The sequence below is a fragment of the Callionymus lyra genome, chromosome 16, assembly GCF_982586985.1.
Source record: "Callionymus lyra chromosome 16, fCalLyr1.hap1.1, whole genome shotgun sequence".
Taxonomy (NCBI): Eukaryota; Metazoa; Chordata; class Actinopteri; order Syngnathiformes; family Callionymidae; genus Callionymus; species Callionymus lyra.
In genome coordinates, this window is record NC_141833.1 from 23,620,378 (window position 1) to 23,644,095 (window position 23,718).

Here is a 23,718-nt window from a genome sequence, read left to right on the forward strand (position 1 = left end):
ATCAATGCTGTATGTTTGTTATCAATGCTGTGTGTTTTTTATCAATGCTGTATGTTTGTTATCAATTCTGTGTGTTTGTTATCAATGCTGTGTGTTTGTTATCAATGCTGTGTGTTTGTTATCAATGCTGTGTGTTTGTGATCAATGCTGTGTGTTTGTTATCAATGCTGTATGTTTGTGATCAATGCTGTGTGTTTGTTATCAATGCTGTGTGTTTGTTATCAATACTGTGTGTTTTTTATCAATGCTGTGTGTTTGTTATCAATGCTGTGTGTTTGTGATCAATACTGTGTGTTTGTAATCAATGCTGTGTGTTTGTTATCAATGCTGTATGTTTGTTATCAATGCTGTGTGTTTGTTATCAATACTGTGTGATTGTGATCAATACTGTGTGTTTTTGATCAATGCTGTGTGTTTGTTATCAATACTGTGTGTTTGTGGTCAATACTGTGTGTTTGTAATCAATGCTGTGTGTTTGTAATCAATGCTGTGTGTTTGTTATCAATGATGTGTGTTTGTGATCAATGCTGTTTGTTTGTGATCAATGATGTGTGTTTGTTATCAATGCTGTGTGTTTGTAATCAATACTGTGTGTTTGTAATCAATGCTGTGTGTTTGTAATCAATGCTGTGTGTTTGTTATCAATGATGTGTGTTTGTGATCAATGCTGTTTGTTTGTGATCAATGATGTGTGTTTGTTATCAATGCTGTGTGTTTGTTATCAATGCTGTGTGTTTGTTATCAATGATGTGTGTTTGTGATCAATGCTGTTTGTTTGTGATCAATGATGTGTGTTTGTAATCAATGCTGTGTGTTTGTGATCAATACTGTGTGTTTGTTATCAATGCTGTGTGTTTGTTACCAATGATGTGTGTTTGTTATCAATACTGTGTGTTTGTGATCAATACTGTGTGTTTTTGATCAATGCTGTGTGTTTGTTATCAATGCTGTGTGTTTGTTATCAATGCTGTATGTTTGTTATCAATACTGTGTGTTTGTGATCAATACTGTGTGTTTTTGATCAATGCTGTGTGTTTGTTATCAATGCTGTGTGTTTGTTATCAATGCTGTATGTTTGTTATCAATACTGTGTGTTTGTGATCAATACTGTGTGTTTTTGATCAATGCTGTGTGTTTGTTATCAATGCTGTATGTTTGTTATCAATGCTGTGTGTTTGTGATCAATACTGTGTGTTTGTTATCAATGCTGTGTGTTTGTTATCAATACTGTGTGTTTGTTATCAATGCTGTGTGTTTGTTATCAATACTGTGTGTTTGTTACCAATGATGTGTGTTTGTTATCAATACTGTGTGTTTGTGATCAATACTGTGTGTTTTTGATCAATGCTGTGTGTTTGTTATCAATGCTGTGTGTTTGTTATCAATGCTGTATGTTTGTTATCAATACTGTGTGTTTGTGATCAATACTGTGTGTTTTTGATCAATGCTGTGTGTTTGTTATCAATGCTGTGTGTTTGTTATCAATGCTGTATGTTTGTGATCAATGCTGTATGTTTGTTATCAATGCTTTGTGTTTGTGATCAATACTGTTTGTTTGTGATCAATACTGTGTGTTTGTTATCAATACTGTGTGTTTGTTATCAATGCTGTGTGTTTGTTATCAATGCTGTGTGTTTGTTATCAATGATGTGTGTTTGTGATCAATGCTGTTTGTTTGTGTATCCTCTCGTCCTCAGTCATCAGCAAAACGGCCAGATGTGGTTCTTCCTTCAGTCATGTAGAATATAACTATAACTGCTGCCATCTAGAGGCTGGAAGTTGAATTGTAACTTGAGAAATCCCGTGAATCTTGTGTGTTAATTGTACATAAAATATATATCATTTGAAAAACAACCCAATCAAATAAAATACAATTAAAAACATTTTAATGTTTGTGTTGTTTTGTGTTGAGCTTCGAATCAATGTATCAAGAGGGAAAGAGCTGCTTGGCAGAGGTCTGCGCTCTTGCTCTCTGAACACTTTTGTCATCACTTTAAGATGTTGATCCTATGATCCAGTGTACGGTGTGACCTTCAGACCGGTGGAGGAAGGTCACGTGAGCATCGGCCAATAGCAACGCTCCTCACAGAGGTCGGAGGTCAGTCGTTCTCTTCGAGGCTCCTCTTCTCGTTCAGGGAGTCAAGCGGAGGTTCTAGGAGCAGGTGTTGGACGAGGGTCACCGTGAGTCACTCAGGCTGTCTGTCCACAGCTGCCCTCGAGCAAGGCAGGATTCTACCGCGACAGCAGCTCCAGCAGCAGCGACGCACACGAGTGTAGTTTTGGCAGCAGCTGCGCTTCATCTTCCTCTGAACCGTCTTGAAAGACTCGCTTCTAATGGTTGCTCTCGTCGGGGTTCTGCTGCTGAAGGGATGGAAAGCAGCAGCTCTGTGGCACAAGCTGCCGACGAAACATTACTTCATATACTGCAGTTTACACTGAGTATACAAACACATTCAATATGTTTGGTTTACATTTCAATGAAGTAATACTTATATCTGTCTTTTGTACAATTAACATTTAAACTTTCACAGCGGCTGTTCATTTTTGCGTTGCAATTAAACTTCCAGCCTCTAGATGGCAGCAGTCGTTACGTCCTCCACAGCTAGAGGAAGAATGATGACTGAGGACGAGAGGATACAGTGAGTCAAGCAGCTTTTAAAGCTGATGTTTGGACATATTTTGGTTTGAAAACAAATGTAAGTAGTTACGACTTTGTCAAGTCATGTGGTCTGTAAATACTACAACACCAGAATCAAGTACTGGACAATACTACACATATATACTTGTTACTACACTACCACAACACCAGAGTCAAGTACTGGACAATACTACACATATATACTTGTTACTACACTATCACAACACCAGAGTCAAGTACTGGACAATACTACACATATATACTTGTTACTACACTATCACAACACCAGAGTCAAGTACTGGACAATACTACACTTATATACTTGTTACTACACTATCACAACACCAGAGTCAAGTACTGGACAATACTACACTTATATACTTGTTACTACACTATCACAACACCAGAGTCAAGTACTGGACAATACTACACTTATATACTTGTTACTACACTATCACAACACCAGAGGCAAATAATGGAAAACACTACACATATATTCTTGTTACTACACTATCACAACACCAGAGTCAAGTACTGGACAATACTACACATATATACTTGTTACTACACTATCACAACACCAGAGTCAAGTACTGGACAATACTACACATATATACTTGTTACTACACTATCACAACACCAGAGTCAAGTACTGGACAATACTACACTTATATACTTGTTACTACACTATCACAACACCAGAGTCAAGTACTGGACAATACTACACTTATATACTTGTTACTACACTATCACAACACCAGAGTCAAGTACTGGACAATACTACACTTATATACTTGTTACTACACTATCACAACACCAGAGGCAAATAATGGAAAACACTACACATATATTCTTGTTACTACACTATCACAACACCAGAGTCAAGTTATCGACAATACTACATATTTATACTTGTTACTAAACAAAACACCAAAGTGTTGTTTGACACGATCAATTCTCTCGTGTCTCCTGCTCCTCAAATCACGTCTTCTGTGAAGCTGACATCAATGCATTGTTGAGATTTTTCATTGACAAAATTAAATTGATCAAAGAGAAAATCTCTCCCCCTTTGTTTGGAACCTACTGTCTCTGAGCCCCTCTCCTCCTCTTGGTCCTCCTTCACTGCTGTATCTTTGGGTGATATTTCATCACTAGTGAACAAGATGAAACCATCCTCTTGCTCAGATGACGTCCTTCCTTGTAGGCTTTTTATCAAAGTATTTGATGTAATTTAACATTTTTAAAACTGAGTTACCAATATGGTGAACCTCTCCCTTTCCACAGGGGTTTTTCCCAATGCATTTAAACATGCCATTGTGGAGCCTCTGCTCAAAAAACCAGGCTTAGACCCAACTGACCTCAGTAATTTCAGGCCTATTTCTAATCTCCTTTTCTTGTCCAAGATCTTGGAGAAGGTGGTGTCTGAGCAGCTGTTCCTGGATCAGAGCGACATCCATGAGAAGTTTCAGTCTGGCTTCCGTAAACATCACTCTATGGAGACAGCTTTACTGAAAGTGTCCAGTGACATCATGATGTTCTGGTTCTCTTGGATCTGTCCTCAGCCTTTGACACAGTTGATCACCAGATCCTGCTGAGAAGACTGAGGGATGAAGACTGTCTGGGTCTGTGTTAGAATGGTTCTTATCTTACCTTTCTGGGCACAGTTTTAGTGTATCTGCCAATCAAATGAAGTCTGAATCGGCAGATCTGTTGTGTGGAGCCCCTCAAGGTTCTGTTCTGGGTCCTTTATTGTTTTTGCTGTACTTGATTCCACTCGGTAAAATCATTCAGAGATTTCATGATGTTTCTTATCACATTTTTGCTGATGACATCCAGCTCTACTGCTCTTTTGATCCAACTGAGCCCCAGAGGCTGAACTTAGTTTTGCAACAATTGTTGCTAGAAATCAAACAATGAGTGAAAACACTTTGCAGCTAAATGTGGATTGTGGGATGAGTCAGTACTTGGGTGACTTAGGTCAGTCTGTCAAACTGAGCCTGAGAAACCTGGGTGTTGTATTTGATAAAGACATGTCTCTTTTTCAACCCTGAAGAAAACACATATATTCTTGTTACTACACTATCACAACACCAGAGTCAAGTACTGGACAATACTACACATATATACTTGTTACTACACTATCACAACACCAGAGTCAAGTACTGGACAATACTACACATATATTCTTGTTACTACACTATCACAACACCAGAGTCAAGTACTGGATAATACTACACATATATTCTTGTTACTACACAATCACAACACCAGAGTCAAGTACTGGACAATACTACACATATATACTTGTTACTACACTATCACAACACCAGAGTCAAGTACTGGACAATACTACACATATATCCTTGTTACTACACTATCACAACACCAGAGTCAAGTACTGGACAATACTACACATATATCCTTGTTACTACACTATCACAACACCAGAGTCAAGTACTGGACAATACTACACATGTATACTTGTTACTACACTATCACAACACCAGAGTCAAGTACTGGACAATACTACACATATATCCTTGTTACTACACTATCACTGTATATCATTGTATTATGATACGTATCAGGACATTTGTGATAATACACACGTATATTCATAATATCAGATTCAAGTCAATCTAACAGATGTTTCAAAAGCTTCACATCATCATCATCTTCTGCAAACAATTGATCAGAAATTCAAGACATAAATGATTCCACAACTTTCACGCAGTAGTTTCACTTTCATCGACTGGTAATGAAGTAACATATCAAAGTATTGTGTTTACAAAACTGTTGATCATCTGAACCTCGTTCTTCTGTGAAGAAGAAACAAGAATTAATGTCCTAAAGAACTCGTGACTCGTGAATAAATAATGACCATAATTATTATAAATTGTCTTCAAAACTTTTTTCTACAACTAAGAACAACTTAAATCATCAAAGATGTCAAATATAATAAAACAAATGTCTCTAAAAACCAATTAAATCGGTTTAATTCAAGAGAATAAATTCAATAATCTTCTTGAATTATTGATTGTTTTCAAACTCACTGAAGCAGATATTTCTCTGATATATTAAAGTATTATAAGACATTTATACTTCATGTCTGAAAACAGAGATGTTTTCTACGGAAGGTTCTGGAGTTTCAAGGTCAAACAAAGTCTATCTCGAGCAGATATATTTGTCCTTGAGCGTCGAAGGTTCTGGAGTTTCAAGGTTAAAACAATCTAAAGCAGATATATTTGTCCTTGAGCATCGAAGGTTCTGGAGTTTCAAGGTTAAAACAATCTAAAGCAGATATATTTGTCCTTGAGCGTCGAAGGTTCTGGAGTTTCAAGGTCAAAACAATCTAAAGCAGATATATTTGTCCTTGAGCGTCGAAGGTTCTGGAGTTTCAAGGTCAAAACAATCTAAAGCAGATATATTTGTCCGTGAGCGTCGAAGGTTCTGGAGTTTCAAGGTCAAACAATCTAAAGCAGATATATTTGTCCTTGAGCGTCGAAGATTCTGGAGTTTCAAGGTTAAAACAATCTAAAGCAGATATATTTGTCCGTGAGCGTCGAAGGTTCTGGAGTTTCAAGGTTAAAACAATCTAAAGCAGATATATTTGTCCGTGAGCGTCGAAGGTTCTGGAGTTTCAAGGTCAAACAATCTAAAGCAGATATATTTGTCCGTGAGCGTCGAAGGTTCTGGAGTTTCAAGGTCAAACAATCTAAAGCAGATATATTTGTCCTTGAGCGTCGAAGATTCTGGAGTTTCAAGGTTAAAACAATCTAAAGCAGATATATTTGTCCGTGAGCGTCGAAGGTTCTGGAGTTTCAAGGTTAAAACAATCTAAAGCAGATATATTTGTCCGTGAGCGTCGAAGGTTCTGGAGTTTCAAGGTCAAACAATCTAAAGCAGATATATTTGTCCTTGAGCGTCGAAGGTTCTGGAGTTTCAAGGTCAAACAATCTAAAGCAGATATATTTGTCCTTGAGCGTCGAAGGTTCTGGAGTTTCAAGGTCAAACAATCTAAAGCAGATATATTTGTCCTTGAGCGTCGAAGGTTCTGGAGTTTCAAGGTTAAAACAATCCAAAGCAGATATATTTGTCCGTGAGCGTCGAAGGTTCTGGAGTTTCAAGGTTAAAACAATCCAAAGCAGATATATTTGTCCGTGAGCGTCGAAGGTTCTGGAGTTTCAAGGTTAAAACAATCCAAAGCAGATATATTTGTCCGTGAGCGTCGAAGGTTCTGGAGTTTCAAGGTTAAAACAATCCAAAGCAGATATATTTGTCCGTGAGCGTCGAAGGTTCTGGAGTTTCAAGGTTAAAACAATCCAAAGCAGATATATTTGTCCGTGAGCGTCGAAGGTTCTGGAGTTTCAAGGTTAAAACAATCTAAAGCAGATATATTTGTCCTTGAGCGTCGAAGGTTCTGGAGTTTCAAGGTTAAAACAATCTAAAGCAGATATATTTGTCCTTGAGCGTCGAAGGTTCTGGAGTTTCAAGGTTAAAACAATCTAAAGCAGATATATTTGTCCGTGAGCGTCGAAGGTTCTGGAGTTTCAAGGTTAAAACAATCTAAAGCAGATATATTTGTCCTTGAGCATCTGCTCGGGTCGAAGACGACGACGTGTTCACCTGCGAACGACTGGTGTCGACAGATGTTCCTCAAACCGTGACCATGTGTATCTTCTCCTCAGGCACGTTCCTCAAACCTTGTGTATCTTCTCCTCAGGCATGGCTCCAGAGGTATGGATATCTGCCGCGCACAGAAGCAGGTCTGTCGCTGCTGCGCTCGGCGCAAACCATGCATTCGGCCATCGCCGCCATGCAGCGAGTCTACGGCCTCAATGTTACCGGGACGATGGATGAGAGAACCAAAGAGTGAGCGACGCACAACATCAGACACACAACTCGACATCAGATACACAACTCAACATGAGATACACAACTCAACATCAGACACACAACTCAACATCAGACACACAACTCAACATCAGACACACAACTGTTTCTTTATTTATCGAGTTCATCTGTTCTTTTAGTTCATGACATCACGAGGATGGAGAGAATAAAGAAAGTCAAAATAAAAAACAGTTTCTAAAGAGGAACTTTGCAAAGTGAACAAGAAGTATGTGAGGGTAGCGCCGCAGCTGCTGGAGGGTCGACGGTCAGAGGACTTGAAATGATGAAGTGATTTGTTAGGAGGAAGGATGAAAGGCTGGAGGGACATGCATGAAAGTGAAGGAAGATCAAGTACGTGGAGGAGGTGAAGAAGAAAGTGCAGCCGGGGCGGAAAGGTTACGTGAGGTCGTGGTCATGGGGAGTGACTGGAAAGGAACATGTGAGGAAAGGAGAAGGTGTTGGACGAGGAACGTTGGAGATAAGAGGAGAAGAAGAAGATCTTTGAAGCGACAGGATGTGGAGACTCAGGCCAACAGGAAGTGACATCAGAGGATGTTTTTAAAAACATGTTGTTATTGAAGTGTTTCCTGAAATAAACGACAGGATCGAAGAAACGATGAAGACATTTTTATTGAAATGTTGTTGAATTTGTTTCGACTCATGTTATCGAAGGGTCAAGGTGACCCGGAGGCACGACACACAAATGTGTTTGTGCTATCCCTTGTGTTGTCTACCTCCATAGAAACTACATGTGAAGGTGGAATATGTGTTTTTTTAATAATTTAATTTAATAAAATAGGATATTTACAAAAAAAAACGAATTTTGACTTAATTTTCTATAATATATTTTATGAATTTAATAAATTCAATTTTAATAAACACATCTTTTTATATAGAGTTTAAAATAAAATATATAAAATATTGACTTCAGAAAATGTCATTTTGATTTATTGGAATTAAAATATCAAACTCGATATTTAATTAAATGAACTTATTTAGAAAAGAAAAATGAATTAAACATTTTAAATAAAGAAATGATTCAAACAAATAAATGCTTCAATAAAAACAAACATAAGAACAAATAAATGTTAATTAAAAGAAAACAATAACGAAGAAATCCCTGTTTTGAGCAAATAAATGTTAAAATGATTGTTTTTTATTGTTCATGTTGTTACTGTTTAATAAACGTATCATTAGTTTGTTGATGTTATTATGATGTCATCACATGATCAGAGATAAACTTTATCTTCATCACGTGTTACATGTAAGTGGGCGGGGCTTATAACTGTCAGGGACCAATCAGATGTCAGGATTTAACCGATGTCCTTCTTCTCGTTTCCATGGTGATGCAGTGACATCACTCTCAGGTGAGACCGTCTTGACTTTTGTTGTGTCTGTCCCGTAGATGACCTAGTGACCCCCCCCCCCCCCACCGTCGCCCCCTAGTGTTGCGTCCCAGACTTGACTTCCTGTCGTTCCCCGTGACAGTGTGTGATTGACCTGTGACCTGTGACCTGTGACCTCACCTCTTCTCTCCTCCCGCCGCCCTCAGCTGGATGCAGAGGCCTCGCTGTGGGGTCCCCGACCGGGTCCGGAGCGCTCAGGGGTCGCGGCGGCGCCGCTACGCGCTCACGGGCCAGCGGTGGCAGCGAACGCACATCACCTACAGGTGAGAGACGGTCGTCGTGGCGACCATTGACTTGACGCCGGCGTGAGAAACGACAAGTTTGTCTCCTCGCCGTCACACTCGCTCCGTTGTCATGGCGACCGGACCCGTGCGTCACATGTGAGGGGGCGCGAGACGGAAATATCACTCACGGGTCTGAAGACGCTTCACTTTACCATATAAAAATAGCCGCGGACGGAATTATAAACCCTGCGTTTTCTGGAAATTCCAGGAGCTGCAGAGAAGCTTCGAGGACGGAGATGATTTCAAATCAAGTGATTATTGTTTAGAAGGAGAGTCTGGAGCGAGAGAAGGAAGTTCTTTCTTTCTCCTCAGTCTCGGGTCAGAGGTCAATGAAGCTCCTGACCATCAAGTTAATGAAGATTGTGTGAGAGAAACATCAGCTTTTGAACTTCTTTGGTCACTTTTTTAACATTTTCAACATATTTAACATGAAAACATCATTTTCTCAACTAGATAATGTACTCAAATAAGTACTAAATACTACAGTATATTAAAAATAGACTTTTCAGGAGAATAAACTTGAAAATAATAACCTAAAAAACAAACAAACCAGATATTTTCTTATATTTATATAGTTTAAACTGAATTGAATTGTTGAAAATAAAAAGAAAGATATTATTATTATTGTTTTTAGTGTAATTTTGCTCTATTTATTTATTGTTATCCAGTGACTTGTCAGCGTCTGGTCCTGATCATCGTGTTTTTTAATGATATAGTGATTTGTAGGAGGAAGACGTGGCAGATAATGGAGGGAGACGCTGGAAAGAGAGATGGATAAAAGTCAAATGAAAACGTACACAACATAAAATGCTAAGATGCTAACGTTGCTACAGAAAAAATAGTGATTTTAGTGTAATTTTGTCTTCATTTATTTATTCTCGTGCAGTGACTTGTCAGCGTCTGGTCTCGATCATCGTGTTTTTTAATGATATAGTGATTTGTAGGAGGAAGACGTGGCAGATAATGGAGGGAGACGCTGGAAAGAGAGATGGATAAAAGTCAAATGAAAACGTACACAACATAAAATGCTAAGATGCTAACGTTGCTACAGAAAAAATAGTGATTTTAGTGTAATTTTGTCTTCATTTATTTATTCTCGTGCAGTGACTTGTCAGCGTCTGGTCTCGATCATCGTGTTTTTTAATGATATAGTGATTTGTAGGACGAAGAAGTGGCAGATAATGGAGGGAGACGCTGGAAAGCAAGATGGATAAAAGTCAAATTAAAAGATCAACTACATAATAAAGTGCAGCCAGAGTAGAAATAAGAAATAAAAAAGAACGATAGAGGATATTAAACCAATGTTTTTGTATGGTCAGCTTCAACGTAAAATGCTAAGATGCTAACGTCGCTACAGAAAAATGTAAGTGTAGTTGTGTTTGTATCAGACGAGAGTGTAGAGTGTAATTAAAGTTATTATTTAAATATTAAAATGTCTTAAACGAGGACACGAACATCTCATATTAATAAATGGTTGGTTTATAAATATCTGTGAATGTTTCTCCAGATAAAGACACTAAAGTTCTGTATCTTCACTCGTTCGAATCTCAATGTTTCTCTGTGTTTCCGATGAACTCGCGCGAACATTAGAGTTTCTCCTTTTTTAAGTCGTTTGCACATTTGTTTTTTTTTTCTTAAGACTAATCCCTGCAGAAATATTCCGGCTCTCATCTTATCTGCCGTGATTAAGTTCTGGCCTGTAAAAGGTTCCGAAGCGATAAACGGGGATTTCTGGCTGCGGCACAAATTGACAGGTTACAGCAGTAATAACCGATAACGCCGTCAATGTATTCAAATCCTGCCTCCCTCCCCGAGACCAGGACGCAAGACGCTCTTCTGCCAGGACGTCAATCAGAGCCGAGCTCCAGCCTTCATGGAGATGAGAAAGAGAGAGAGAGAGAGAGAGAGAGAGAGAGAGAGAGAGAGAGAGAGTCTCTCGCTCCGAGCCTGGCAGCCGCTGATAAAGACCAGGGCGAGGAAGAAGTTCACGGGAAGCTGCCGGGGCGGCAAATAGTCGTGTCGAGCAGAACTCAGAACGCTTGTTTTTTTCTCTTAATTTGAAAAAGTTTGAGAAATAATGGAGTTGAGCTTCCAGGCGAACGCACGCCCACGCTTTCATCTACTGTACTCCGGAGCCACGGCTGCGACCCGGGGCCTCCGCCCGCCCCTTCGCTGTCACCCACTTGTTTTTTTTCCTGGATGTGACAAGAAGTCGCGTCAAGGACGTCCCTCGATCGCGGCGAACACAAGTTAAAAAAGGATCTCTGGTCGAGTCTAGAATCTTTCATTGGTAGCGACTCAACAAGAGACGAAAACCCAGCACTTGATCAAAGTAATGTCTTAATATCTGGTAAAAGATCTTCACGCAGAGAAGTCAAGCATTTGCAACAGCAGCAGATCCTGTGGATTGACCTGGATCTGTTGTCGCCCAGTAGACGAGCATCAAGACTCAGGATGAAGGTCGAACGACGACTGATGCTTTCTTGAAGAGCTGCAGAAATCGAGAGGAACCAGCGGGAAAAAACAAGTAGCAGAAGTCAAGAGCGTATCCACACGATGTATTTGACTTTAAATCTGCGTCAACCACTTGTTTTTTCGCGACCTTGGTGGTGACGAGGAGTCGGTCCATCAACAAGTTCTTCATCCACAGGGTCTTCAGTTTATATCTCAGCTGCTTTCACTTCACAAGTCGAGGTCCAGAGGAACCATTTCAAACCCACCGTCGCTTAACAGTTCTTCCTGTGAAGCTGTCAAGGCTGTGTCCTGCTTTTGTCCGCTCAGCTAGGGGGCGATGTTTGATCCACGATGGTTAAGCTCTTAACTTAAACACAGACATCAGATCTGGTTTAAAGACACAAGTTTACTTGTACACGTGAGAAAGACAAAAAACACAGCATTGACATGTCTGTCCGAATTCTTCCTGCAGCACAGAGCTGTTAGGTCGCTGTTAGATCTTCATGGAAGTTTCTCATGCCTTTTAAATTTCTCAAAACACGACAGTGCGCCTTATAACCCGGAGCGCCTTATATATGAACATTACCTGGTGGGCGGACTTACGTCATTGCGTCATCACGGGGTGGGATTACCGACGCATGTCACATCATGGTGAACGTCTATGGAGTAAGATTACTGCCATCGGTTTGAGCGAGTATGTCTTGGTTGTTGTACACTGAAAACATTTTTTTTTCTCGCAAAACACTCTGCTGCGCGCTCAACGTGTCATACACATGCATTCATGTCATACAAGTGCGCTCTAGCCGTCATAAACGCGCTCAACTTCTCTGCTGCTCACAACACCAGTCTCACGCGCTGCTGCTTGAAGCCGTTTAAACATCATTTGAACATTGTTACCTGAGCTGCAGAGTTTTGTATGAACTGCAGGCGAGACACATCCTTCTGGTTTAGACACTAAATAAACTGTTACAATAGTGTAAACGACACAAACACATGGATTATAAGATCCAGATCATGTTGTGACAACATTTTCAGTTTAGAGATTTTCCTCAGTTGAAGGAAACCGTTTGTGGTCAGTTTTGTTCAGTGTTGAACCAGAGACTTCGTTAAATAGAATGAAGCATCTGTTTGAATCCACATGGATGTCTCGAGTTCTGACTGCCGTTGTTTGTCTCTCGCCTCCCGACAGCATCAAAAATGTCACGCCCAAGGTGGGCGCCCGAGAGACCCACGACGCCATCCGGCGGGCGTTCGACGTGTGGCAGGGCGTGACCCCCCTGCGCTTCGAGGCCGTTCCCTACAGCGCCCTGGAGACCGGCAGGCGGGACGTGGACATCACCATCATCTTCGCCTCCGGGTTCCACGGCGACAGCTCGCCCTTCGACGGCGAGGGAGGCTTCCTGGCTCACGCCTACTTCCCGGGTCCGGGCATCGGAGGAGACACGCACTTTGACTCAGACGAGCCGTGGACCCTCGGGAACCCCAACCACGACGGTGAGTGGAGACGAAACCCCTTAACCTTACTAGGTGATCAAAGGGGAGTCAGGGGGAGCAGGAACGTTCAACGGAGGAAAAATGAAGACGCCGTCGGCGAGAACGCCACATGACAGAGATTACGTCGCAGACGATGAGGGAAGCTTTGAAGGAAGTCTTTGATGGATCTTCTCTGTGGAGACGAATCAAGCGTCAGGACCGCATGTGTTCCAGCGTCAGAAGCTCCACAGATGACAGGATAGAACCAGCAGCGGTTTAAAGACGTGTTATCGAGGCATGTGTGGGTCGAGTCCACGTCCAGCAGGTCCAGGAGGACAGGTGGGTCCGGTCCTGGTGCGACACCACGGACAGGTACATGAGAGGCACTTTATTGTGGTTGTATTGTTGAGTTGTGTGATTCTGTGTGTGTTGTGTAAGTCCCAGAGTATTGTTCCCTCGCTCGAGGCGATGTGTTGCATCATCATGCGTCCCACGTTTCTGAGTCTTTCAAACAACTGAGCGGAACCTTTGTTCCGTTAATGTCCTCAAAGCTCTGTGTTCATTTCAAATTTAAATTCTAAATTAATTGTGTTTTTTTATCTGATTCTTGTGATGCAATTTCTGCGTTAGCAAGAAACAAATCTGTCTCTTTGTTGTTACACAGTTTTATATTATTGTTGATTTTGCCAATAATTTGAGACCAAAATAGCATTTGAGCATCAAATAGCATTTTAGCATCAAATAGCATTTCAGCATCAAATAGCATTTTAGCATCAAATAGCATTTTAGCATCAAATAGCATTTTAGTATCAAATAGCATTTCAGCATCAAATATCATTTTAGCATCAAGTAGCAGTTTAGCATCAAATAGCATTTCAGTATTAAATAGCATCAAATAGCATTTTAGCATCAAATAGCATTTCCGCATCAAATAGCATTTTAGCATCAAATAGCATTTTAGCATCAAATAGCATTTCCGCATCAAATAGCATTTTAGCATCAAATAGCATTTAAGCATCAAATAGCATTTCCACATCAAATAGCATTTTAGCATCAGATAGCATTTTAGCATCAAATAGCATTTTAGCATCAAATAGCATTTCAACATTAAGTAGCATTTTAGCATCAAATAGCATGTTAGCTCCATCAAGGAGGATGTTATTGTCGTGTCCTTTAGTTTTGGATGTTTCTGTTGTCGTCCATTACGCTCCTACATCCTGAGGTCGTCCATGATGTTCTTCACATGTTCATATGTTCGTTTGATCTTTAAAATATATACTTTATTGAATGTTGTTTTGATTGTTTAAGCGCTTTGTGACCCTGGTCTAGAAAAGCGCTATACAAATAAGAATTACTGACTTACTTACTTACTTCATTGGTTAAAAACACAAGCAAAGCTTTTTTTCTTTTGTCTTTTTAATCTCAATCTTCGTCTCGATCTCCTCCATGTTGGTATCTCTGATATTGTTTTATGTGTCATTATAACTGTTGTCTTCTATTATTATTCACATTTTAGCTTTCATAATGTTATTGTTAGCTTAGCATCTGTTCAACTGACGTCATTATTGTGTTGTTCAGTTGGAATCTGGAAGTTAAATCCTTCATCTGTTTCCATTAATGACTTTTTCTTGCATCATTGACTTTTGTTTATCTCGGCATTTTTGCTACACATTGTTTTGCACATTTTTGTTTTGTGTCCACATTGATCAACTCTACAGAAGATGTCTGTCAAGAATGAGTATCTTGTGGTTCTTTCTTCATACCTCATACGACAGTGCAGCTTCAAACGAGCTCATAGTTTCACCTGCATTGTTGTGATTCGTCAGATCAGCGTCGTACAGGATTTTGGGGGAACATGTTTCTGAGGAAAAGAAAGGTGTTTGTAACGAGGACGTGTCAACCTGCCTCTCACTCTCTGCGTCGCTCTCACACTCCAGTGGATATCATGTCCCAGCTGGTCTCCAGATCTCACGCTGTTCCTGCTGAGGAAGGATCCTCAAAAGCTCCCGTCTCAGCGTTTGTGTCTGGAAAGTGACGCGTCCATAATAGCCTTTTCGCAGCAGTGCCAGTGTAAATGTTGCATGTTGACATGTGCGCTGACGGCGGCGCCGGCTGCTCGTGCAGGAGTCGTTTGTGGTGGGCGGGCGAGGCCGTCCGATCAATGGAGGCGAAGCTCTTGAACCGTGGACTGATCCTGGCCAGTGAATAGGATATTCTACGTCATTTGGTGCTCCGCCCTCTAACCACTTCACACACACAAAGGTGTTAGAGGGCGGAGCACCAAATGACGTAGAACCTGAGATTATAATGATAACTCAGGGATTTTAAAGATCAGCAGTTTTCTGGTGGACACTCTGGGAACTACACAAACCACAGTTATTAATTAATTCATTAATTCTTTAAATTTGTCCTAAATGTCTCTGTTTGTCTCTGCTCTGGTCCTTAAAGATCATCTATAGTAAAGGAATGTTTCATAATTTTTTCCATTTCCATGACATGATACAATAACGTGCTGCATTAAAATGTTCGGTCTAAGAATAATTCGATGCTAATTTCTCCTCTCAAGGCAACGACCTCTTCCTGGTGGCGGTCCACGAGCTGGGTCACGCCCTCGGCCTGGAACACTCCAACGACCCCACGGCCATCATGGCGCCCTTCTACCAGTACATGGACACGGAGAACTTTAAACTACCTCACGACGACCTGCAGGGCATCCAGAAGATCTACGGTGAGTTGACTCCTGAAGTCAAGAAGAAACATGTTGTGGTTGTATTTTGAAATGATATACAGTGTATTTATGAATATTTTAAATTCATCAATCACATTTGTCCAGATTACGCTGATTATTGTGGTGAATAAATGAATCAAAACATCTCGTCTTCAACACATGATACTGGTTTCAAGGGGAGAACCTTCTCTAGATGTTTTGAATAAGATCTATTATGGCGGGTTTTTGCTGCAGAGATAAATATCCGTGAATAACGAGAATAATGCGAATGACTAGTTATGCAAAGAAAACTGTATTATTGTTCGACATGTTTCAAAGACACAGATACACTAAAATATATTTGATATAGATGAAAGAAAGTTCTCACCAGAGAAGCTCCAGGATCCTCACAGATGTCCAACTTAGATATGACTCACTCTCAGCGGCGGCTCTACTCCGAGTCTCTCCTGAGTGACTGGGTTCCTCTGAAGGTCCAGATGTCCTGTGGAGAAAACTTCCACCCATTCATTTTGTGATATAAGTAAAACTGCAAAATATTTTTTTTAAAAACAATCAAAAAGAGAGGAAACTTATCATGAAAACCATTACGTAGCAGCAGATCTGAAGTGACTGATCTCACGATATACTATACATAAATACAAATGACTTACTTACTAACTTAATATATTTCGACCCACTAGCCGTCAATTATCGAAGCGATTTTAAGGAACGCTGAATTTTTGTAACATATTATGACTTTTTCACTCTCTTTAGTTGAATTAATAGACATGAAAACCCAAACATGCCCTAATATCAGCTTTTAAAAGCTGCTGGAGTCACTGTATCCTCTCGTCCTCAGTCATAACTGCAGATTGAATTCTTTCTTTAACTGCTGAGAACTCAATGAGTGCAGCTATTGAGCAGCAGGAGGTGGAAAGTAAACAAATGGTGTGAATATTTACAAATTTACATATTCATTGAAAATGAAAATATCTAACACCTCTATGTAACACTAATAACTTGTGTTACCATCATGAATGTACAAATGCTGATCCCTGGACGCCAGACTTCAGAGGTTGAATTTGATTTTTTTATTAACATAAGATGAAAACATGATTGGTTCCGATGTCTTCAAATCTCTCAAACATTGGTTTACTTTATCGATAATAAGAATATTTAGCGTGAAGTTATTCTCCTGAAATGAAAGTAGTTCAAGTGAAGATTCTTTGAGGTTTAAATTGTTAAAATTGTTTAGATTCTCTACATTTTCCCGCCACAGGTCCACCGGACCGAGCCCCGCAGCCGACCAGGCCTCCGCCCACGGCCCCGCCGCCACGTTTCCATCTTCCTTCGGACCCCCGCAAGCACGACCGCCACGCCAGACCCCACCGGCCTCCTCAAGGAGCCAAACCCTCCAACCCCAACTCCAAACCCAACATCTGCGACGGCGGCTTCAACACCCTCGCCATCCTGCGCCAGGAGCTGTTCGTGTTCAAGGTGAGATCTTCGTGGTCCTCGGAGACCCGCGAGCGCTAACCCTTCGTGACGCCTCCGCTCGCAGGACCAGTGGTTCTGGAGGGTCCGAGACAACTCGGTGGTTCCGGGCTATCCCATGCAGATCAACTACTTCTGGAAAGGCCTGCCTCCGAAGATCGACGCCGTGTACGAAAACAGCGAAGGGAAATTTGTCTTCTTCAAAGGTGAGAAGCTAATGAAGCAACGGATAAGTGAGCTGCGTTTGTTCCGAAAGCTCATTAATGTCGGACGACGATCCTGAAAATGTTGCAGCTTCTTTAACTCCTACATGCAGAGGACGACCTACTGTTGTATCACAAACACGTGTTGTCGTTTTCCTGCCAACATTACCCACAACAACCGAGTGATAATGGAGGTTTCATCGTAATAAAGCGAACTCAATCCTCTTTCCTGTCTAGTGAGTTCTGCGCATTCGTTTGATCCAAGGAAGAATAAAAGTTAGAATTAAAACAGTTATTTATTAAAAGTAAAGAAAGATTAGAAAACCATACAAAACCTAAAATACAACAGTTAACAAAGAATGCAAATTATTCAGAAATACCAGAAGTTCGAGCGCTCGGTCCAGTCTCTGTCCGAAATCCTGGTTCACCGACCAGATCTCTCCAGAGAGTGGCTGAAAATCTATTAGCATGTCCCTTCTTTTAAAGACCTCAAGACCCTCCCCGAACACTGAAGTAAGTTGAGTAAACAATTACAAACTCAGGGTTGTTTTCATGCCTTGACCTAAACACTGACCTAAACAATGAATCTTCAGTCTTCCTACACTATTCATCTCGAACCAGGTCTGCGGACCATAAATTCTTGGTCTTGACATTTTTAGAATCGTACACGTTTCTTATCTCAACATGGAGAGGGTCCCAACATGGCTGCTTCCTACTTTCAACACATACAGTAAATCTTTCACAGTTTGGAACTATTGTCGCACAGACACAACAGAAACTGTTTCCTTCAACTGAGAAAAATCTCTAAACTTAGGAAAATGTTGTCACAACATGATCTGGATCTTATAATCCATGCGTTTGTTTCTTCTCGTCTGGACTATTGTAACAGTTTGTTTTCATGTCTTAACAAGAAGGATGTGTCTCGCCTGCAGTTGATTCAAAACTCTGCAGCCAGAATTCTAGCCCGCTCTAGTAGAAGAACTCACATTTCTATGATCCTTAAAACTCTTCACTGGCTTCCAGTTTCTTTCAGAATCCACTTTGAAATTCTGGTTCTTACTTTCAGATCTATTCATGGTCAGGCTCCTCCTTACATCACTGATCTGATCCAGCCTTACACCCCAGCTCGGGCTCTGAGGTCTGTGGATCAGAATCTACTGATGGTTCCTGAACACGGTTCAGGACCAGAGGAGAGAAATCCTTCCAGACTGTTACTCCTAAGCTTTGGAACCATCTTGTCTCTCTTTGCTCTTGATGGATCTACTGACTCCTTTAAGAAACATCTTAAGACGTTTTTATTTGTTCAGGCTTTTCCTTGAATTTCTGGAACTCCTGTTGTGTTATCAGTTTTATCTTGATCTTTAAAGTATATACTTTATTGAATATTGTTTTGATTGTTTAAGCGCTTTGTGACCCTGGTCTGGAAAAGCGCTCTATAAATAAATATTACTTACTTACTTACTTACTTACAGAGGTCTCTGTCAATGTATCAGAGACGCACACCAAGGTTCACACAAAGTTGAGGCACAGATGCATAGAGCCTTCAACTTTTGAACCCTGCTCTTTGGGAATAACACGTTGTTAAAAGATTAAATACAAGAATATGTTTTAACTCTGAATAGAAGAAAACATTATCAATGTTAACAATTGAGTACATAAAATGAGGATATATAATTTAACCCTTCAAAGAGTACATATATGTGGCTCAATCTGAGGATATATCTTCGGTAACGACATGTTGTCAGTTGTGTTTAGGTTGTGTTGTGTTTAGGCTGTGTTGTGTTTAGGTTGTGTTGTGTTTAGGTTGTGTTGTGTTTAGGTTGTGTTGTGCCGGGGACGAGAGGCCGGGTCTGGTACATCCGTCCATCTCTCGGGCAGATTAACATGGCATCTGTCGCCCGGTAGTATCAGAGTGCTTTATTTATTCACTCACAGGGACTTAGCGGAGAGTGTGCGCCGGTGTGTGGGTGTGTTAGTGTGTGTTAGTGTGTGTTAGTGTGTGTTAGTGTGTGTTAGTGTGTGTTTTTCCAGCTACTTACGACACACGTTTCTGCCCAGAAGCTCTTTCTCTCGTGCACTTACATGAGGAGTGGATTTGAAATGGGAACAACAGTCAGAGAGGCTGAGTACGTTCTTCCCAGTGATGATGTTGAATAGGGAGGATGATGGGTCGTCCCAAAACAAAATGTCTGACTGTGTGTGTGTGTGTGTGTGTGTGTGTGTGTGTGTGTGTGTGTGTGTGTGGTTGTTGCAGTATATTGGCAGAGGATTGTTACAATGAACTGATGCAGATTTGGAGGCTATTTTTTTAGGGAAGGATTCTGAATGGTTGGACGTTAGGTTAGGTAAAGGTAAGGTAAGGTAAGGTAAGGTAAGGTAAGGTAAGGTAAGGTTAGGTAAGGTTAGGTAAAGATAGGTAAGGTTAGGTTAGGTTAGGTTAGGTTTGATAAGGTTAGGTAAGGTTAGGTTAGGTTAGGTTAGGTTAGGTAAAGATAGGTAAGGTTAGGTTAGGTTAGGTTAGGTTAGGTTTGATAAGGTTAGGTTAGGTTAGGTTAGGTTAGGTTAGGTTAGGTAAAGATAGGTAAGGTTAGGTTAGGTTAGGTTAGGTTTGATAAGGTTAGGTAAGGTTAGGTTAGGTTTGATAAGGTTAGGTAAGGTAAGGTTAGGTTAGGTTAGGTTAGGTAAAGATAGGTAAGGTTAGGTTAGGTTAGGTTAGGTTAGGTAAAGATAGGTAAGGTTAGGTTAGGTAAGGTTAGGTTAGGTTAGGTTAGGTTAGGTTAGGTTAGGTTAGATTAGGTTAGGTTAGGTTAGGTTAGGTTAGGTAAGGTTAGGTTAGGTTAGGTTTGATAAGGTTAGGTAAGGTTAGGTTAGGTAAGGTTAGGTTAGGTTAGGTTTGATAAGGTTAGGTAAGGTTAGGTTAGGTAAGGTTAGGTTAGGTTAGGTTAGGTTAGGTTAGGTTTGATAAGGTTAGGTAAGGTTAGGTTAGGTTAGGTTAGGTAAAGATAGGTAAGGTTAGGTTAGGTTAGGTTAGGTTAGGTTTGATAAGGTTAGGTTAGGTTAGGTTAGGTTAGGTAAAGATAGGTAAGGTTAGGTTAGGTTAGGTTAGGTTTGATAAGGTTAGGTAAGGTTAGGTTAGGTTTGATAAGGTTAGGTAAGGTAAGGTTAGGTTAGGTTAGGTTAGGTAAAGATAGGTAAGGTTAGGTTAGGTTAGGTTAGGTTAGGTAAAGATAGGTAAGGTTAGGTTAGGTAAGGTTAGGTTAGGTTAGGTTAGGTTAGGTTAGGTTAGATTAGGTTAGGTTAGGTTAGGTTAGGTAAGGTTAGGTTAGGTTAGGTTTGATAAGGTTAGGTAAGGTTAGGTTAGGTAAGGTTAGGTTAGGTTAGGTTTGATAAGGTTAGGTAAGGTTAGGTTAGGTAAGGTTAGGTTAGGTTAGGTTAGGTTTGATAAGGTTAGGTAAGGTTAGGTTAGGTAAGGTTAGGTTAGGTTAGGTAGGTTTTTTCCAATTAGACACAGCAATACAGCAAATATTCATAAAAATAAAAAAAAAGATTTGTGTTAACATCAAACAAAGAAAAACAACAAAGACAAAGACTAACATAGAATAGAACATCATTAGAACATTTGGAACAGGTTCCAGCTTGCTCACAACTATTTGAAGAACTCCTACCTCATCTTTGAAGTCAACAATCAAAACGATTGTTTCTCGTGTTTCTGACGACACCTTCGTTCCTACCTCAGGAAACCGTTTCTGGGTCTTCAAGGACACGACGCTCCAGCCGTCCTACCCGCAGGACATCTCCCTGTTCGGCAGCGGCATGCCCACCCAGAGCATCGAGACGGCCGTGTGGTGGGAGGACGTGGCCAAGACGTACTTCTTCAAAGGCGAAAGGTCAGAATCCGACGCCGGCGTCCACACAATAGCTTCTGTTGATCCAGTTCTGTTAGTTGTGATATTATCATGGAGAACATGGAGGAGAGCGGTTGAATCATCAGGGGAACTAACGCGTTAAAAACCCTGAAATGCTTCATGAGTAAAACACACTAACCTTAACGAGAAAACACAGATTGACACTTGAAGTTTGCAGGAATCAATTAAATTGGATCTGTTCACAACAACCTACTTGACTGTCAGAGTGAAAGATCTTCAAACGCTTTTATTTCCCTATGATTTGGGACAAGATAGTCCTCCTTCCATCAGTAGATTCTGATCCAGACTTACACCCCAGCTCGGGCTCTGAGGTCTGTGGATCAGAATCTACTGATGGTTCCTGAACTTCCGGACCAGAGGAGAGAAATCCTTCCAGGCTGTTGCTCCTAAGCTTTGGAACCATCTCTGTGTTTGATGATCTACTGACTCCTTCAAGAAACATCTGTGTTTGATGATCTACGGACTCCTTCAAGAAACATCTCTGTGTTTGATGATCTACTGACTCCTTCAAGAAACATCTCTGTGTTTGATGATCTACTGACTCCTTCAAGAAACATCTGTGTGTTTGATGATCTACTGACTCCTTCAAGAAACATCTCTGTGTTTGATGATCTACTGACTCCTTCAAGAAACATCTGTGTTTGATGATCTACTGACTCCTTCAAGAAACATCTCTGTGTTTGATGATCTACTGACTCCTTCAAGAAACATCTGTGTGTTTGATGATCTACTGACTCCTTCAAGAAACATCTGTGTTTGATGATCTACTGACTCCTTCAAGAAACATCTGAAGACCCTTTTATTTGTTCAGGATTTTCCTGGATTTTCTGGAACTCTTGTGTTTGTCTCAGTATTATCTTGACCTTTAAAGTATATCTTTTATTGAGTATTGTTTAAGCGTTTTACGACCCTGGTCTGGAAAATCGCTATATAAACACAAATTACTTACTTACTTACTTAAAGTAAAGTTCGCTTTTAAGTTGGACTGAAGTCGATGTCAGAACACGAGATAGGATTGAGACGAGTTGCTGAATTAAACACAATCGGAAATTGTGAAACCAGAGGGTGAGGTTTGAAGCACATAAATGACAAAAGTCTTCTGACTGCTGTGAAAAAGCAGCCGTGAGCGACGAACTCTCCGTCGAGTCAAATCCGGCGATGAATTGTTACATGTTTAGGACTCATCTCTTCACTAGATTATGAACCTGATCCATCGATCGTCGTGTTTCTCTTCCGTCTCAGATATTGGAGGTACAATGAGGAAATGAGGACGATGGACCCCGGTTACCCCAAACCCATCACCATCTGGAAAGGCATCCCTGACTCTCCACAGGGGGCGTTCGTGGATAAAGCCAACGGTACGTCAGAAACCGTGTCTCGTGATCTATTGTTTAGGTCTTCACTAAAGAAGATTGTTATCAATGATTAGACATAAACAAAGGCCATCCTGGAGGGGTTTGAAGCTCCTATCAGAGTGTGAGGAGAACAACAGCTCCACCTGCTGTACCTCTCCAGTACTTCATGTTAAATAAAAGTGTTTTTTTTTAATCCATCGCAGAATCAGCTCATAGAGGTCAAGCTATGAATAATAGAATGTGGTTCAAAGAGTTTTGCTAATGCATGCACATATTTTTCACATTCTGCAGTATTTCAAACAAGTTTTTATTTTAGGATCGTTGACCTCGTATGAACTTTGCTCTCAGTTCAGTTCCTGGCTTGAACACACACACACACACACACACACACACACACACACACACACACACACACACACACACACACGCTGCATTAATGTCAACAAATGTTACTTTCTCACTCAAGCTTTAACGTCCAGTTAACCTTTCATCGAACTAGTTTAGTCGGTAAGAGCCGAGGTGGTCATAATGTTTAATAATGTTAACGAGGAATGGCACAGATACTGCACCTGATGGATGAAAGTCACACACACACACACACACACACACACACACACACACACACACACACACACACACACACACACACACACACACACACACACACACACACACACACACACACACACACACACACAGGATCAAAGCAGCACTTGGCAAAGTTCCTCAAATGAAAAACTATTTTCATCTGATGTTCTTTTAACTTTCCTACGTTTTCACTTCTTTAAATGGGTCATTGGCAGCTCGCTCGCACAGCACACACATCACCCCCCCCCCCTTCCACCACCCTCTACATCTCCACAGGCTTCCTGTGAAGTTCCACGT

The 23,718-nt window shown here is 40.7% G+C and overlaps 1 protein-coding gene across 2 annotated transcripts in view; it reads left to right on the forward strand.

Annotated features, from left to right (window-relative positions):
• The window catches only part of mmp16b (matrix metallopeptidase 16b (membrane-inserted)), a 43,864-nt gene that overhangs the window by 15,874 nt on the left and 4,272 nt on the right, over positions 1 to 23,718 (forward strand). Inside the window, exons 2-10 of one of the 2 annotated variants that reach the window (XM_087810598.1) lie at positions 7,362 to 7,510; positions 8,884 to 8,898; positions 9,084 to 9,200; positions 12,865 to 13,169; positions 15,715 to 15,876; positions 17,135 to 17,352; positions 17,417 to 17,555; positions 21,289 to 21,439; positions 22,721 to 22,836. In XM_087810598.1, coding sequence (XP_087666724.1) covers positions 7,362 to 7,510; positions 8,884 to 8,898; positions 9,084 to 9,200; positions 12,865 to 13,169; positions 15,715 to 15,876; positions 17,135 to 17,352; positions 17,417 to 17,555; positions 21,289 to 21,439; positions 22,721 to 22,836 — 1,372 coding nt within the window. The remainder of the gene's footprint in view (positions 1 to 7,361; positions 7,511 to 8,883; positions 8,899 to 9,083; positions 9,201 to 12,864; positions 13,170 to 15,714; positions 15,877 to 17,134; positions 17,353 to 17,416; positions 17,556 to 21,288; positions 21,440 to 22,720; positions 22,837 to 23,718) is intronic. The other variant, XM_087810599.1, reaches the window with a different exon arrangement.